The sequence below is a fragment of the Aspergillus neoniger genome, assembly GCF_003184625.1.
Source record: "Aspergillus neoniger CBS 115656 unplaced genomic scaffold BO87scaffold_13, whole genome shotgun sequence".
Lineage (NCBI taxonomy): Eukaryota > Fungi > Ascomycota > Eurotiomycetes > Eurotiales > Aspergillaceae > Aspergillus > Aspergillus neoniger.
In genome coordinates this window covers 789824-808212 of record NW_020291141.1, presented here as the reverse complement: position 1 = coordinate 808212, position 18389 = coordinate 789824, and the positions used below count along the sequence as shown (strand labels likewise).

The 18389-nt window shown below is 48.2% G+C and overlaps 5 protein-coding genes across 5 annotated transcripts; 3 read left to right on the top strand and 2 right to left on the bottom strand.

Annotated features, from left to right (window-relative positions):
• Positions 1-3135: 3135 nt before the first annotated feature.
• BO87DRAFT_458512 (ankyrin repeat domain-containing protein) lies at positions 3136-7681 on the top strand (the record flags this gene model as incomplete). The annotated part of the gene is made up of 7 exons (XM_025628881.1): positions 3136-3693; positions 3740-3814; positions 3867-4482; positions 4546-4823; positions 4886-5163; positions 5233-6569; positions 6636-7681. The coding sequence occupies 7 exons, from the start codon at positions 3136-3138 to the stop codon at positions 7631-7633; spliced, it is 4140 nt and encodes a 1379-aa protein (XP_025480734.1). The 3' UTR covers positions 7634-7681.
• Positions 7682-8107: 426 nt separating this feature from the next.
• Positions 8108-9101, bottom strand: BO87DRAFT_376015 (uncharacterized protein). Its single transcript, XM_025623185.1, has one exon. The coding sequence runs from the start codon at positions 9026-9028 to the stop codon at positions 8450-8452; it is 579 nt and encodes a 192-aa protein (XP_025480733.1). The 5' UTR covers positions 9029-9101; the 3' UTR covers positions 8108-8449.
• A 513-nt stretch (positions 9102-9614) lies between these two features.
• On the top strand, positions 9615-11902 carry BO87DRAFT_357595 (DUF4246 domain-containing protein; the record flags this gene model as incomplete). The annotated part of the gene is made up of 1 exon (XM_025621425.1): positions 9615-11902. The coding sequence occupies exon 1, from the start codon at positions 9794-9796 to the stop codon at positions 11900-11902; it is 2109 nt and encodes a 702-aa protein (XP_025480732.1). The 5' UTR covers positions 9615-9793.
• Positions 11903-12585: 683 nt separating this feature from the next.
• On the bottom strand, positions 12586-12794 carry BO87DRAFT_376013 (uncharacterized protein; the record flags this gene model as incomplete). The annotated part of the gene is made up of 1 exon (XM_025623184.1): positions 12586-12794. A coding segment is annotated over one exon (184 nt), but the record flags the coding sequence as incomplete, so codon positions are not given.
• Positions 12795-14176: 1382 nt separating this feature from the next.
• BO87DRAFT_333298 (cation channel family transporter) lies at positions 14177-18323 on the top strand. The gene is made up of 2 exons (XM_025620406.1): positions 14177-14798; positions 14859-18323. The coding sequence occupies exons 1-2, from the start codon at positions 14528-14530 to the stop codon at positions 17966-17968; spliced, it is 3381 nt and encodes a 1126-aa protein (XP_025480730.1). The 5' UTR covers positions 14177-14527; the 3' UTR covers positions 17969-18323.
• The last annotated feature ends 66 nt before the right edge of the window (positions 18324-18389 follow it).

The window sequence follows — 18389 nt, the reverse complement described above, 5'->3', positions numbered from 1 at the left end:
CCCTCCTCCCCTCCCCTTCCCTTCCCCGAGTTCCAATTGCTGCTTTGACTCATCCGTCACAGCGTGAATGGCATTTTTCCTTGACATCTAATCTACTACTGGTATTTCAAATTGAGGGACTGATTTTGATCAGTATGGAATTCATCCCCATCTTACAACTCATTCTTAATACGGAGTACATCCCCTGACGAGGATTAGACGGGACAACAGCCACCAATGTGTAACCGAGTGAGGTCATCGCAAGCAGAAAGCTCTTTTCTAGGTTAGTCTCGTATTAGGATTGCAGTTCGGTGGAGGGGGTTGCAGAGAGCGGTTCTGCCGCACACACAGACCTTCCTGCCTGTTAGTGCCACCAGCCCAAAAAAAAAATGCCGAGATGGCCCATCTCCGTCACAGTCAATTGGTTCTTTGGGGGAAAGTTCGCCACACGGATCGACCACGCTTGCAGCCTGTGGCCACTGCAGGCGGTGAGCGCTAGTATCCTACCCGGTTTCTCTGCCTTGGCTTTTGGTTCTGGATCCGGTCCGATGCCTGGCTTCACTTCCCTCCAATCATCGGCCCGATTGGCGCTTTCAGGAAACTCAATGCCAACCCGTTATCGGAAAGTGTACTTTTTTCGGCCTTTCGGTGGGATGCCGTTGGTTGAGTACCTTCTGGAACATAGAATTTAGCATCTTACAGCTACTGCGTTGAACCTTCTTTTTCCGCTGTATACTCTGTAGACTGTATGCAATATCTACTCGAGCTCCTTGTTTTATTTTACCTTAAAATCCCCGCATCATGTGGCTATTCCGTTCCCGCATTATTGGCGTTTCTGGACGGGTTCCTTGCATTAATGAACAAGTTGACAACCTAACCATCTATCTACCATGTAGAATATTCAATGTCGTCTCATTCATTCTCTCATTATGTGATATTCTATCCAAACTAAAATGAGGTACCATACATATTTTGTGTGGTCCACAATTGCATTGAGCACGGAGAAAATGAAGACATATCATTATATATATTTGCACACCGCTTTAACATAGTATCTTCCATTCACCTTAAATCCATGTCTCAGCCCTATCGGAATTTCCAGGACACATACTTACCTCCGCTTCTGTGGATATATGAAATACGGATTATTATGATGCTAGCATTTGCTCTCGACTTGTGACTATGAGGCCCATTTTGCATTCTATTTGTGTCCTGCAGCATTCGGATCAAGCACATGGAGAGTCAATGTCAAGGCACGTTATTGTGCGTTCTCCAAGTTCGTTTGATTTAAGTGCGCACACTGTGATTCAATCTCCAGACTCCCTGCCTAATGTCCGATATTCTACATAAAGCGGCAAGGTGGCAGCGTCCCTTAATAGAAGCGCTGCCCTTCCCCAACCTCCTTGAAGTAGCTGCAGATTCAAACTAAGGCTCTAAACAGACTGTATACTATTTCCTCGGTTATCTTTGATCTTCCCTTGATTCGCAAAACTCGCGCCTTGGCCATAGCTGGGAAAAGGCCGTATGTCACTCCTCGCGCCCCGTCCGAGAGATTAACATGTCACATGTCGTTTACTGCCGCGTGATGACAGACGCGTGGGTCTTGAGCACGGTGGCTCGAACATTTAGACATATCCCGATGGCTCTACTGGAAGCTGCCGCATAATCTAAGATTTCATGCCCTGCGTTCCCGACAAGCCCTTCTGCCTTTCGCCGGGACGCTAAACACTTCATTTGGTGGCTGCCCATGGTTAACAGAGATGGTAAGGCATTTACGACGAATCCGAGGAGCTGGTGATGCGACAGCTTCACTCACGGCACAATCCACTTTGCATGTTATGCTACTTTTTGAAATACTTTGCCGGGTTGCTTGAGGCTTCGGGCATTGCGGATATTGGGGTAGTTCCTCATCTTGACCTGGGGCCGAGATCTTCGAGATTCCTGCATCAATACTAAGACTCGTCTTATCGGCTGAGATAAGTCCTCTGTTACATGCCCAGAATTCACCAGTTGCTACTGGTGCCTCTGGAAAGCCGGCATCGACTTGAAGGCAAGGTATCAAAACAGTGAGTAATGGAGAGAAAGAATGACCTCCGCGAGGACCCAGACTTCGCAAAAGATTCGCGATTTCTCCCTAAATGAGTCGGAATTGGGTCAGATTGAGAATGGAGCCTACATGTCTGTATCGGCCTCCATCTCGGTTATTATTTGACTAAGGTGAGAGTGGCAATCTGAGATTGATCAAACCTTACCAACTCAAAGCCTCTAAGCTCTGCTGTTCCTACAATCTCCGAGGTTCTTCGCGAAGGAATAGTGGCGAAGGAAAAACACCTATAAATCAGGCTACTTGCGAGATATGGTACACGTGGGCATAAGTGAGCGACGGCCCGCGACCATAGGCTTTGGAAGACAAGGCTGTCATCTTCATTCAGCAGTTGAAAGTGCTCCTTATCTGATGTTAGCATGAGGAGGTGTAGTTCATCTGGCCATGTGATGTATAGCGTTTTATTGAACCGTGAATTGCTTGGCCAAAGGTGATGAGTAGGCAAGTCGAGAAATATGTCCGAATTGTTCTAACCTATCTTTATAGATTGCACAGGAGTGGAATTTGGCTCTCGTTCCTTGAGTGACAGCTGTTCGCACCCCTCTGGAGCACAGATCCGCGATCGGGCACAAACTACGGGCGGATGATCCCCCGGGGAGTGGGGCTGGACACGACGATGCCTACTAGATACTGGCACTTTGCCCTTTTTTCCCTTATGTGTTCTGGGTACTCCGCGCAGCGAATTTGGACATATACACTGGACATCATGAAAAGGGTTGCGTTGGCTGAACTGGATTAATAGCTTGTTCGAGGACGATTTGACAACTCCTGTCTCTTGTCAACCCCAAGTTTTGGCCAACAAACATTTAGCGCCATGGATGGCTCCGCAGCTGCAAACCTCTCGCCTTGTCATTCTGATTGGATCTTTGGGCCTGCATGAGCTGAGCTCGCCTGCGACCTGGCTAACACTAATTAGCAGGCAAGACTCCTTCTTTTCCTTTCAATCTGCGTTCTTTTCGCTTCGCTATGGTCTACGTGATTTGAGCCAAACGATCTTAGCCAGCTGAGTCTCCTTGCCAAACAAGCCGTCACGCTACATGACCCTTCCTCCCATGGGACTCTTAAACTGTTTCAAGATTTTTACGTTGAAAAGGGGAAGGTCGAGAGCGAAAGGAGTGAAGGACAGTCCTACTGGAGGACCTTCTTCCTCTGCTACCGCGCCAGCCACCTTCCCTAATGCCCATCCCGTACCGAGACCTTGCAAGTTTTCGTCAAGTCCCCAGATTCCGAGACTTACCTCCGAGTCTCTGTCAAATGATGATGACAAGAAGACCAACCCCAATGACTCTGACAGCCTTCCACTGACGGCGAAGAAGGACGCGGGGGCAAACGACGCGTCTTACGAGAAAGAGGAATCACTTCCGCCCCCGGTCCCCGCCGATAAATCTCCTGAAGACCTGTGGCAAAAGAGCTTTGAGGCCATGTCAGAAGAGGAGCAAGGACAGCTCAAAGAGCTCATGGTGACACCGGCTGAGATCTGGTCAACTGAGGAGCCAACATCATCTACCTTTACTGGTACAGATTTTCGGACAATAATCGAGATGACTCGGGAAAGGCAGAAGCAATGGAATGATCGAACCTACAAATTCAAGATCCGTGGCCCCACGATCGTCCCTCGGGAGTACACAGGGAGTATTATTGATTGTCTAACCACAGTTGGGGACATCGGCGTTACAATTTCTGCCCCAGCCCGCGAGCATAGTCTGGCCCTTGGTTAAAGGTATTCTGCAGGTATGTTTCAGACAAGATTTGTCAGGCAGTGAACCTTGGCTGATGTATTTAGGTGCCGACCAACGCAGACGCAGAAACCGCAGTTGCAGCCTTGACAGCAGATATCCTCATCCGGAATATTAGCTGCGGAAGCGCATACGAGGAGATCTATCGAGGGAAGGTGGTCCTCGAGCGATGGGAAATGCTCCGGTCCGCTCTCGTCAAACTCTATGTTGCAGCATTGAAGCTTCTCATCTTCGCTTCCAAGCGATTCAGAAAGCATACTGCCTCTCACCTGATTGAAGCCATTTTGAGCCCCCAGGCAGGGCAGAACCAAGTTACAGATCTGAAGTCGCGTTATTCCGAGCTGCTTGAAATTGTCCAATATTGTCAGAATGAGGTAACCGGCCGAATGAGTGAAAATGTCAATGATATTCTCAAAGCACTGGAGAAGTTCCGTGGATTGGATTCATTCGTCGTGGAAAGCTTCGATACCCTCTTTGAGCGAATGGATGAACAACGAGTGTCAGCTATTCTCAACTGGGTTTCACCAAACAAGCCATTTGACCGCCATAATCCCAAGAAGAAAGACCGAGCGGCCGATACATGCCGGTGGATTCTTCATGATCCAATCTTCGAAATTTGGGAGCGGAGCATTTCACCAGAGGTTATCTGGTTGCAAGGATCCAGTAAGTCTTCCATTTCGAAGGGAAGATGAGAAGGGGATTCGATTGAATTGACTATAACCACAGTTGGCACTGGGAAAAGCGTTTTGACGTCTATGGTCATTGATCATCTTTTGGAAACCCAAGAGCCTACTGAGGGACTGGCATTTTACTACTGTGAACGTAGAGGACAGAGCTTTCAGATATCAGATGATGTGATCAGGAGCCTTTTGCGCCAATTAGCATGCTCACCCGAAAAAGAGTTCCCTAATAGAAAGATTCACAAAGATCTTCAGTCTCTTTGCCAAGATGGAAAATCAGATGACCAAACTAGATATCGGGACCTGCATAGAGTACCTGCATCGGTCAGTGAAATGGTATAGCCGAAATCACGGTTGTTCTTGATGCTCTTGATGAATGTGACAAGGGGTCAAGGCATGAGCTTTTCAAGGAGATCATTAATTTCTTTTCGACTCAATCGGGGCATTCAATTAGGGTATTTGTTTCTGCTCGTCCGGAGCCTGATATTATGGCCTGCTTTGAAAAATTTCCCGTTATTGCTACCGAAAATCCGGGCGTCCAAAAGGATATCAAAAGCTTCATAAGAAACAGGATCACCTGCCTTTGGGATAATCCGTGGACGAGTATCTCAAAGGAAGTTCAAACAGAGACGATCGATATACTCACAGAGAAAAGCAACGGAATGTAAGCTTCGCTCTTGTATCCAAGCTAACCGTGCCTCCTCGGACGGGCAAATACTGATCCATGAAACAGGTTCCAGTGGGTGAATTTGCAAATTGAACAACTCAAGGACTGTGATATTGACAGTGCTGTTCGCGAACGCCTTGCAATAATGCCGAAGGAGCTATCAGATGCTTATAACGAAATTTATGACCGGATATCCAGAGTGCAATCCCAGAAACAGCTCGTGGATTGTGCTTTCAAGTGGGTGATGTGTTCATACTCGCCTGTGAGCCCAGAGTACATTGTGACAGCTGTTCGATTTCTCGGAGATCGCAATGCGCCAGAAGAAGAGATTAGCATCGAAAGGCTACTAGGTCTTTGTCAAAATTTGCTTGTAATCGACGAGTCCACAGGCTATCTGAGATTTCCACATGCTTCTGTAGTGGAATCCATCGAGAAGGAATTGTGGGACACGCGAGCGGCGGACTGTTATGCTTCCAAGGCTTGCCTGCAGTGTCCTATGGTCGCGCATGGTGAAGAGGAAGAGGGTACAACCTACACCACCGAAAGAACAGCCAGGGCACTTGTAGCCGCTGATGATTCTAGTACACACCTCACGAACCACTTCCATATGTATTGTCGGTATCATTGGATGCACCATGCTCAACGCTATGAGACCATGGTGTCAAATCCGGAAGACTTTGATAATGGGCTTATCTCGTTGCTCAAAAGATTTCTGGATTCACCAACACAAAGCGGACCTTTCTATCAAAGGTGGTACCATGACGTTGTGATGGACGGCAGATTTGGCTATTATCCGAGATTGTACGAATTGATAGATGAGGACAGGTTTCTGAGAACCTACAGGGTGATCGCAGGAGACCTCTCCCCACCGACTCTTCCAATACTTGCTATGTGCTCATTTGGGCTCGATGCAATACTTCTTGATTGGTGGGAAAGTGCTGGGGCACTGTATAACTCTCTAAAGAATTCGAAAGATGAAAGTCTCCTGATTTTAGCGGTGAAGACTAATCATCTTCCGATTTGTCAGAGGCTTGTGGAAAATGGTGCACCTATTGATTATGAGTGTGATGGGGGCAATGCTCTATATTTGGCGGCAAAAGAAGGTCATAGGGATATTGTGGAGATCCTGGTACAAAACAAAGCCTCTGTTAATCACGTTAATCGCTACCACGGAACTGCTCTGACAGCTGCCGTGTCTCATGACCACCTTGATATAGCACGACTATTAGTAAAGAGAGGGGCAGGGGTAGGGATCAATCTCCATGGAGAATCCGGTGAAACCCCGCTGGGGGCTGCAGCTTCTCGAGGTAGTCTTGAAGCCATTCAGTTTCTGCTTGACGAAGGTGCTGATATCAACCAGCTTGGGGAATACCATAGAACCCCTCTTGTTGCTGCTGCCTGCTGTGAGACAATTGAAGCGGTCCGGCTACTACTGAACAAAGGGGCGGATGTCAATTAACTCGGGGAAGACAAGTGGGGAAGTCCTCTCGCAGCTGTAGCATACACCGGTAGGCTTGAACTAATGCAACTTCTAATTGCGAATGGAGCGATAATCAATTTACCCGGAGGGTCCATTGGATGCCCTCTTGCCGCTGCTGCGGCTGGTGGTGAGCTTGAGGCTGCCAGGTTTCTGCTGGACAAGGGTGCAAACGTCAATTTGGTGTCAGGAAGTTATGGAAGCGCCCTTGCAGCCGCTGCATATTATGGAGAGCTTAATGCTGTTCACTTCCTAGTTCAAAATGGAGCGGATATCAATATGCCACTCACGGGCCCGTACGGAAGTGTCCTTGCTATAGCCGCATTTGAAGGCCATTTCGATGTGATCCGGCTTTTGGTAGATAGAGGCGCGATGGTGGATCTGCCTCTCGAGAATGGGCTCGTGGGAAGTGAACTTGCCGGTGCCGCCTGGGCAGGAGATGTAGAAATCGTGGAGTACCTTATCAGCAAAGGAGCAACAATTGATGGGGCTCTCTCGGGATTCTTCGGAAGTGCCCTGGCCGCTGCAGCATATAAAGCGGAATTTGACAGCGTCCGACTTCTGATCGACAAGGGTGCAAGTGTCCATCTTCAACTCGTGACTGGATCACTGGGAAGTGCGCTTGCGGCAGCAGCCGCAGCAGGAAGCGTTGAGATTGTTATGTTTCTCATTGAAAAGGGGGCTGATGTCAACCAGGCTTTGGTAACTGGAAAGCATAAAACCGCATTGAGTGCAGCTTCATACTGGGGGCAGGTTGAATGTGTGAAGGCTCTACTCAACGCTGGAGCCGTTGTGGACTTTCCATTAAATGATATCAGTCCCGAGATCCCCGTCGAGGCAAGTTTGCTTAGATTATGGTCTTCGGAGGTACCGTCAGATTGGGATAACGTGTTTTCCTTCCCTTGGAGATGGAGATCTGAATACCAAATGGCTGATGATAAGCAAGAGGTAATGAGAATACTGGAGAACCACGCCAAGACACATTCTTAGCGAGACGTGTGTGATTTGATGGGATGCATCGATTGGAGCGTGTGAGTCCTGTCTATGACCAACTTGTATCTAGAGTACAGTAGTCTTATCACATGGTGCATTTAGAGCTATATTGAAGATGTAGCTGCCCATGCAGTGCCATTCAGTAGTCGGTAAATTGCGTGGCAATTCAGACCTAACCCCTAAAGATTAACTCATCTTAAGATTTGCTTCTGGTTCTGAAGTGATCTCGAAACATTCAAAGGAATCTGGTACTGCAGTGTCGCTGAGAGCGCAGTTATTCTCCGAGCGAGTAACTCAGAAGTAACCGCATGCCACAGGCAAGAGATAAGCACTGCACTGTACATAAACTTGCAGGTAAACTCGAACTCAAACTGTGTGTCTAGATCAATATACTACACTCCTTTATCTACGATCAGTTGTCACCTCTTGTCGTGAACATTGACTTAGCTTACTTTAAATCCTCAGTCCTCCCTAATATATACTACAGCCCTACGCATCATTAGTGTCATCATATCCTAAATCCAGCAAGCTTGTCTGCCCCAGCCCTTCCCACTAGTAAAACACCGCAGCATACACCACCTGCATCATAAGAAACTCCAACGAATACTGCTCCAATATATCAGGCACAAGGTCAAGCCAAGCAGGTTTAAACCTGCAGGCGATCGTCGCATTGCAAAATTCCCAGTATTCGGGGAACCACCCAGCACCCTCCCAATCCAGTAAAATAATCTTAAATTCCGGACATCCATCACGAGCTCCGAGCCTCTCGACCATAATATTCTTCGGCTGAAGGTCACCGTGAGTGAAAACCGGTCAGTGACCGGTCAGTGTGCGTTCAATCATAGGTCGCAATAAGCGAATGTACTGTTCTGATTCTATCTGGCGGAGTCTTTCGATGATGGCGGAATTGAAGGCCTCTTGGCTTGTGAAGGGCCCAGAGACCTTGGGGTCATACTTCGAAGTCCAGAATACTCCATCAAGGTAGGGTTGGCGGTTCACCATACCGAAGTACCCAGGGGATGGTATACTCCGTAGCTTTGTGATTGCGTCCTTGATTAACTTGCATATCGTGGCTTTTTCGCTCGGATTCAGAGATGGCAGGAGTACTTCAAGGGTATCGCCAGGGACATGGTCCATGATGATATAGGTTTTCTTTGAGTCTGGGTCCTTGCAGGCTGCATGGACTTTTGGAACTGGTACTTGGTTGTCTTCGAGAAACTTCATAGTTTCAGCCTCGATGAGAGGTACGCCATAGCCTGATTTTACTGCGAAGCGCTCCCCCACGCGGAAGACTTGGTCGTATGCATCGGACATGCTTAGGCGCTCTGTTGCAGCCTCGATCTCCGGGACGGTTGGTAGGCGGATGGTCTCAAAGGCTGTTTTATTTGACATGTTTGGCTACTTGTATTCTGAGGTATATCAAGATTTTATGGATACAGATTTATGGCACAGGGGGAAGTGTAAGCAGGGGGAAGTCGGCGTTTTGTTTATGTTGAGTTTGTGGTGAACAGCTAATAAGGAGGGGGAAATCGACCAGTCAAGACGTAGAGAGACCCTCACCATTGATTAGTAGCACAAACACGTGACAAAAGACTAGTATACCTTTAGAGAAACTATTTAGAAAATTCCTCATGAAGTCTAACAACCCAACTGGTAATCTTATTTACTCTGGAAACATCCCAAAATGTGATACTTTTGGAGCTGCCCTAGTGTCAGATATTGAACAAGCTGTGGCACATTTATATCTGAACATAGTGCACTGGTAATCCCGGAATCGATCATCCCTGACCTCAGTCCTTGATATTATCCTTACTCGTTTGAACCGAGAAGGACCGGCTGAGATGTTAGCTGGCTACCCTGTTCACGTTATCCACACACGCTGAACCGGGATAGTGACCTCACTCGCAGGCATTGCACATTCCACATCGCCTGATTTGTCTGTTGTCTATATTAATTAACCTAGTGTGTCCTAGGGAGTCGGAGATGGATCCGAAAAGGGGAAAGAGCAAGCACAAGGCTTAGGTATCCAAGGCTAACTTGTTACTCACTAGTGGGTTATGAAGAAATTGACACTATTTAGACCAGGGCCACAGGGCTCATGTCTCCTGCGAGCGAGACCACAGCGCACTGATTTTCCCAGCCAAGAACCCTTCAGTAATGGCGACTCTTACCAATGACGGGGCGGGATCGCTTCAAGTGCCTGGGTTCGGTTCCATTCCCTTGGATTTTCAGCTCCCGCCAGAGGCTCGCTTTGCGCATGGGTTGTTGGACTACCGCCACACACCTCGGTTGACCAAGCGGGAGATGGCCATGCTTCGTCTCATGCAACAGGTCACGGAGAAACCTGGATGGGATTCTGCCATACTGGATCCAGATGAGATGCAGGTCGCGCAATGGTACCGCGAGGCCACAGAAGGACCGGACGGTCACTTGATCAGCACCGCTGCATGGGAATGGTGCCTGGCGGAACTGCGCGATAAAGCAGGGACGTGGCGAGAAACAGGCCGCCTCCTGGTCTTTGACAGTTCCTCGGCTGTGTGTCATGCCGATGTGTGTCTGTCAGATCAAGGGTCACTGTCCCTGTCTTTTAAAGAAGGGGTCCAAGCGGAGATAGACCGACTGGTGGCCCCACACCCGAAGCCCAGACCCTACATTCAATATAATCGCTTAGTGGATCCATTTTTGTATCCCCTCGTCTACAATCAGTCTCGAGTCCTGGTTCATGGGGGACGGACCTCCCTTGACCTTTATCTCTGGGGTTCGGCCGAAGAACCCGCTGGAGAGCTACCTCCTCATCCCTTGGGTCTTCCCCAAGACCGGCCCCATCATTTGGATCGCAGGCCTGGTCAGGGAGGACCGGAGAGCTGCTGGTCGAACCGCTTCCAATGGCTTCCTTGTGAGGTGAAGTTCAATAACACTGACCCCCTGGATGTTCGTATCAATTCATACGTCAATAATATTCACCCTGGCAGGCACCAGAAACTGTATAGATGTCTTGAACGCCTCATAGCAAGCTCCGTTCCTTCCTGGAATGAGATCTTATTTTACGGCAATACCCGTGGCTGTCGTCCACCACGTATCTTGACATATGGATGCGAGATTCATAACTATAAAGAAGAGCACAAATTGTTCGATGCTCTGCATTACGGGCCCCGCTGGCAGCTACAGTGTGACACCTACGAAGAGTGGGAAATATTGCGCAACACAGCTCGTGAGTACATTGAAGGCCCTGAACCACCCAAATGGAAGCAGGTGGAGCCCTTGCCTGACAAGCCCGCCAATTTGATGGATCTGCTCACTCCCGATCAATGGGATGTTCCTACCCACGTTTATCGGGTCGCTGAATTCAAACGCACTCGTCGAGCTTGGTTCAATCACCCAGAACCCGGTGTCTCGTATTCGTATGAGCAGTGGAAGCAGGGTGAATTTACAGGTCGTGCAATCCACGCGCAGCGAGTTAGCAAGTACCCGGATCCGCTACACCATGACCGCAAGCCTATTCAATTAGAGAAACAGTTTCAAGATAAGGGTTTTCAGGTTGTAGTGGAAATTACCCGCATCGAAATACACCCCGACAATCCCATCTATAACGGAGAGAGGCATTTCCACACCGAGGGGCTCCGCAACGACCGGATAGCAGCCACCAGTCTGTATGTTGTGGAGTGCAAGAATCTCACCCAAGTCCGCTTGGCCTTTGAGCACAAAGACAAAATCCACGCCTCAGAGCTCCAGTGTCAGGTGCCTAAAGCACTTGTCGCAGTTTATGATGTAAATTTCCCGGAGCGGTACGAGGAGGAGGCCCCTTGGGCACTGCACACTTTTGGGTCGGTCCCGCTCACAGAGGGCCGTCTTCTCAGCTGGCCCAATACCTATCGATCGAAGCTGGAGTCCTTCCGCTTAGTGGACCCCAGACAGCCGGGGAACGTAACCCTGATCAAACTTCGGCTCGTCGATCCACATTATCGCATCTGTTCGACGGAGAATGTTCCTCCGCAGCAACATGAGTGGTGGGCTGCTGCAGCCCGACAGGCAGCTCGGCTCGATCAACGCTTACCTCTGAAGTTGGTGTGGTCTGTAATGGATCAAGTGAAAGACTGGCCAATGTCTGCAGAAGAGGCCGAGGAGCTACGCATAAAATTGCTATTTGAGCATGAACGCGTGCGGCGGGTCATTGATTCGTGCGTGGGACGCCATCTCGCTTACGATGGAGAGAGATCACGATATTTGAGCGATCTAGTGTCCGAGGCCGGTTATGAGTCCCCTTAGTCGCTGCTGTAGGGCCATACTTAGTGTCTCAGAAATAGGCGTCAAACACCTGCATATCTAGCGCCGGAATTGTTTCGATTTGTCCAAGCGCACCGGACGGCGTTCAGACGGCGCCAACTATAGCGCTTACCACTAATTTCCCATTTGTAAAATAGCATTGGAAAACTTAACTTAATAAGGTAAAAATGTCCCTTTATTTGAACAGAAAGTTATTCTACATCAAATGCCAGCGACATGCCATAGATACTGGGAGTGCGTTCAAAGCAATCTCAGCTCATACAACAACGATAACATCCCCAATCAATCCACTGTACCACAACCGTATAATATTCATTTCCCGTTATGACAAGATGATCCGACTCTAAAAATCATTTCTTTTATAATCAACTTCCTTGAGATACTCCACACACTCCACTCAAAGCTAAAATCCCAGAACCCCTCATAGCCAGGAGTAGAGACAAACATCCAATTGTAGCAACCAAACCCAGCAACAAGAATCCCACTTTTCCTAGTGTAGTCCAGGCCGCGAAAGTCGAGTAGATAAAGCTTGTCCCTGGGATATATCTGTCCAACTTTTCCCGAACTCACGGGTATTTCGCAGATACGGAATGGACGGATTTGCCGAATAAAAGATAGGAATAATCGGATCCATCGGAGCCTAAGTGTTGCTCTAGGGGGTGGAGGTATTAAGTACTAGTCATATGCACCCTATTCGAGGTTTGATTTGTCAAGTACGTAACTGTCAGCGCCTTTGATGAAAGTGAAGAGTGGATTACAATTAGAGAAGGTTGAATGTGATTGGGGTTGTTGTAGGGGATTTGTGGCGGCGTGGACAAGTAAATTGGCGGCTAGAAGAGAGAAGAATATATACAAGGTAAAGGTTGGATACATTGTGCCCTGAGTTGATGATCGATGACACGACTGTTTAAGAGAGGACGGTGTGTCTGTCGCGAATAGTAGAATATTATTGTCAATATTCGATCACTATATCTACGACTTTGTCGTACACGACGTCATGTTAAGCCGTAGACTATATGTCGTCTACTCAAAAGTTAGCTTAATGACGCCTATATCAAAGCGTAATTCATACTACTTGTGGCTGTGATCGGCCACTTTGAGTTTTGAGATTATTGCCTCAGAAGCTATTTAATTAGGTATGTTTGAATAATTCATTGGCGTAACTTTATCAGGATAATTGACTTTGCTAGTATATCATTGGTAGGCTTGAAACAATACTAGTAGCTTTCTTTCGAAGGTTCCGTGGTTAGGGACATAGTTTTACATAGATCTGAAGCATGACGTTGTCTGGAATACAATGGTGATTATACTTTGTAGCACAATCATCCCACAGATCCTGGGCAGATCAATGTATTGCGAAAGAACTAGTAATCGGTCTTGTCGGAGTCGACTGCTTATCAATCTATCCGGTCATTTGCACCGGTAATTCATTAATGCAAGCTTCTTAGAGTGTCACATATGTATGCTGCGTAGCGCTCAAAGTGTGTCTCTGGTTGCTGGTCAAAATGAGAATTCCCTGTTTGCGTAATGTTGCTTTTGCGCTTGATTTGATTTCATTGAATACCTGGGGATTGTTTTCAGTATCAGGTGCATTTGTTGTAAGTCATATGCATAATTGAATTTCGAGATCATGAGTTCTCGGTCCTGCTTCAGTGGGTGTCAAAGAGCATAAGAATTACTAGTAAAGAAGGGATAAAGGAATGATCTTCCGTTTCTTTTTGTGATAAATATAGTAAAAGAGAGAATTTATAATCTATCAGTACAGTCTAAGCGAGGTATAATATCTACATATATTGATATACTTATGGAGAAGCTTGGAGGTTATTTGATGTATGTGTAATCCGTAGAAGTAGATATTCAATAGTGGTTACGTTCCTCAAACATAGTAATATAAACCAGATGATCTGAAAAATTCAACTCAGTCAAGTGGTATCATCCCTTGCGCAATACATTGATAGACATTCTTTATCACTGTAAATGGTAAGGTTGTTTGCCACCCCCACCGTCACATACTTGTTCCGATAAAGAAAGGTGGCGGGGTTCCCAGAGACCTCCATCTTATGATCAGTGTGAGTTTTTTTTAGTACGTACATCGGAAAAAAAGTACGATGTTTTTTTCACCATGAGCTAGACTAACGGGTCGGTTAGCGGTCTGGCCAGATTGTGCCGTTCCAATGATCTAAAGCACACGCCAATGACAATTCAGGTGCGGAAATACTTATCGGACGCTAGCTTTCGAGCTCGTCTGATTCCCTGCGATCGCCGCCTCCGCTGCTGCACTCACTGCAGGCGCATGTGGGCTGCGTTAATTTTGGGAGCAAATCGTTTCAACGCTTCGGCAGCTCTCCCTGCTTATCTCCCCCCGTTGAAAATACCTCTTGAATCACGCGAACCTGCCAGGTTTCTTGCCCACCTTGGATTAACTGCTCCAACAAAACCCTCCTAACTCTTAAGGCCTTCTCTTTGCTCACTCAGTTTCTGAGTGACGCATTGTTGTTTTTTCTGCCTTTTTCTGCCTTGGTTTTTGGCGCGTCCCCAACATGCAGTGACGGTATCCTTTAAACCCGCCCATTGTTGCTGAGACTTCAGGGGACGATCATTTCCAAAATGCTTGCCTCCCTTTTGCGCCCCAAGAAAAGACGAGTCTATGCAGAGCGGTCGCCATTCTTATCGCCGTACACAGCTCGCGATTCCCAATGGCCTTTTCTACAGAATAATGCACCTCAACGAGGCCTTGAGCCAGGCTATGAGGAGATCAACGGATACAGCGGCACCCATGAGGGGCCTGGCGCAAGATCTGAAGATGACGCCGACGAAGAGGATGACGAACCCATTGAGTCCACGCCTCTCCTTCCGTTATTTTCTGCGTCGCATCTAGGTACAGATTCTCGCCCTATCATTTAAAATCCCAATTTATGTTCGCATGCTGACTTTTTAGACACTCTGCCGGTTTATAACATCACCCATGCCATCCGTCCTCTCATTGTTGCTCGATGCGAAACCACCCTAACCTGGGACCAATTGCGCTCGCCACAAATCTCTCAATTCTTGGTCAAGCCTATTCAGCAGAAGATTCGAACGTTGCATTTCTCCCGGGCTACACTTTATGCGCTGATAACGAACTGTCTCCAGTTCTCGAAGGAGGTCCATCTGAATCCCGGCAACAGCGGCGTGAGCCAAACTAGGGCCATGGTCAGCGAGCTTCTCGCTATCAAGTTGCTGAGAGAATATTCGACGCGGGAATTGATCGACGCGCTTTCCTATGAATTCTACCCTCTCAACGGTCAGACGTCAACGGCAACTGTAAGCTCCGATCGAGCACCTGGCTGGTATTCTACGCCAGGAAGCAAACGTCCTGCTATCGCTCGTGTTTCTTGTCTCGAAGTGGCCATCCGCGCTCAGGCGAAACGGTTCTTGTCGCATCCCCTGGTGGTACAACAACTCGAAGCGATATGGGCTGGCACGATTGTCTTCCATTCTGCATCTGATTACCTCCATCGCTCGCCCGCACAAGTCAGGAACAATGGGAGGCTGCAGTATGGTACCGCTCCTGATCCTTCTCCCCTTGGCACGTCGCATCGTCAGCCACAGCCCAACGTATCTGGACTTCGACGTTCGGTCACGATCTACAACCCAAAGGATGCCTCATTGTTCAAACTTTCACGATTACGTGTGCCTCGATACAGACAGTTCCTGTCAACTTTGTCATTCGCTGTTCTACTGGGATTGTTTCTGGCTGTGTTGAACCAACGTCGCCTCGAAATTACTCCGCTGGAGGTTATCTTCTGGCTTTGGAGCGCTGGCTTTATGCTCGACGAAATTGTCGGGTTCAACGAGCAAGGTTTTAGCTTGTATCTCATGAGCTTCTGGAATCTCTTTGATCTCGGTATTCTTTTCCTCCTTTTCTGCTACTATTGCATGCGACTTTATGGTGTCATCCTGCCCTACACTCGCAATCATATTGTGGCAGATCAAGCGTATGACATCTTGGCCGCGAATGCAGTCCTTCTTTTCCCGCGACTTTTCTCGGTTCTTGACCACTACCGCTACTTTTCTCAGCTGCTTATCGCATTTAGAATAATGGCTTCTGACCTTATCGCGGTCTTCCTTTTGATTATTATTGCCTGCAGCGGGTTTTTCGTGGCATTCACGCAGGCGTTTGGCAATAGCGATGATCATTCTCCTGGGGCTGTCGCGTATGCCCTGTTTCAAATGCTCATGGGTTTTACTCCAACAGCATGGAGTCTTTGGGACGAATATAATATGCTGGGTAAACTCATCTTGACAGTGTTCCTGTTCATTTGTCACTTTGTCGTCGTCACCATCCTCATCACCGTTTTGACGAATTCCTTCATGAGTATTGTGCAGAATGCCAATCAGGAGCACCAGTTTCTCTTCGCCGTCAACACAATCTCTATGGTCAAATCGGACGCACTTTTCTCTTATGTCGCCCCGACCAATATTCTTGCTTGGCTGATCACCCCACTCCGTTACTTCGTGCCATTCCGCGAATTCGTTCGGATTAATCGCACGATCATCAAGATTACTCACTTACCCATCCTATTTACAATCTGTTTCTACGAGAAAGCGATACTGAGTTCTCAGGTAATCGATTCAACCGACTTGATTGAATCGACTTCTCGAGGTGATTCATCAGACCGCTTTCGAGCCCGGCGTCGATTTAGGGCTTTCAGCTCGCAGATTCGACCCTTCGTCCGAGAACCATCAGTTGCCACATACCAGAAAGACCGTGCTCTGGACGAGGTGTTTCGACGGCCATTCCGGGACGCAACAGCTAGACGTCCTACCGCCGCCCTTGATCGCAGAGGAAGCCACAGCGTCGTCAACAAGTGGATGCAGACTATGGGATCAGGCTCTGTTAACCCCCCTGATGAGCAAGACTCAGAGGAGGTCGAGCGGCTCGAGAGATATCCCCGTGGTCGGACGGGCTTTCGCCGGACTTTTACCAGGAGCTTGCGCGACTTTACCGAAACGAATCACTCCGCTACATCCGACGCTGAACCTCCCCATGTAGCATCCTCACCTGCGACACCACGTAATGGGAGAACCTTCTTGACTCCAATGCGAAGCAGACAGTTATCGCGAGTTACGGGTATGGAAGGTGATGATGAACTCACAAGCGATGACAATGGCGGATGGGCTGGAGAACAGAGATCGGGTGCACTGGATTCCGAGGACGATACGCCCAAGACCACCAGACAAAGTCCGATTCATACGCCGCCCAAGCACTTCAGCTCTCGGCCATCAACTGCCCGACTCAAATCTCGCAAGACTAGTCCCGCGCGGCGGATCAAGAATCACACCCGAAATTACTCGGGCGCCACTATGCTGTACAACCCGATCCCCTCAGATAACGATCACGAAGCCGCCAAAGCTTCACCAAGCCCTGTCCGGCCAAGAGCGGAGACTCCTGATCCAGCAGGCGGGCCTGTCCTGTCTACCTCTGCAGATCAGTGGACGCTGAAAAGACATATTGCGAATGGTAGCAGGCTTAGAAACGTGACCATGACCCGATCTGATCCGATGTCTGTTCCGGATGTGGGTGGCTTTTCGGTACCCGATTCCCACTTCCAGCGGCGCCGTCAAGCATCCATCCTCGATGGCTTAGGTTCGGACCTGGGGGACAACAAGGCGATAGCGAACGGTTTCCTAGGCGGTGTTCCTTCAAGCCTCACTACACAAATAGCCTACGCGACAGGTAATATCCGACGTCCCGACAGCCCAAGTAGTCAGGATATGCTCAGCAAGCTTGTACTGGCGCGGATGAACAATATCGAAGAAGGCTTCCGTGAGGTGATCAAGGAAGTGAAAGATCTTCGACTTGGAGGAACTAGCCGGAGCGAAAGCCGGGTTGATGAACAACGAGGCGTCCAGCGTGAGAAGAAAAAGCGTCGCCCAGATAAGAAGGAACCAAAGAAGGATCTCCAAGGATCTCGGAAGAGCAAGACGAGCAGCGAAGGGCAGTGGTCGGACGAGCTGGCATTCGAGAAACGCAGAGATGAAGCCAGTGGGGATGAAAAACTATAAGTTTGGTGCAGCTGTTTGGGCGTTCAAAGCTCTCAAACTACGATTTTCTTGGATCTGATTGATTTACATGTACAATATTTATGGGCTGGCTGTTCTCACGACTTTCAATGATTCACGAAATATGAGCATCTGATACCCTTCCGCTACCTTTTGGTCACGGGCATGTCTTTCCCTTTGTTGTCACATACATGTGTTATCAGTGGTGGGAATGTGACCTGGATCACACATTCTGTTACTAATTCAGAAAAATGAAGCGTCCCTAGAACCACGTCGGGATGGTCGTTTAATAACTTAGTATGTGTGTTTGTACAGACTGTACACCTTATCGTGGCTCTTCTGTGCCTCTGCTCCCCTGAACTATTCCGAATTACATTCAAATATTCATATTTATTATTGTATACAAATAATATTAATGCTTAAT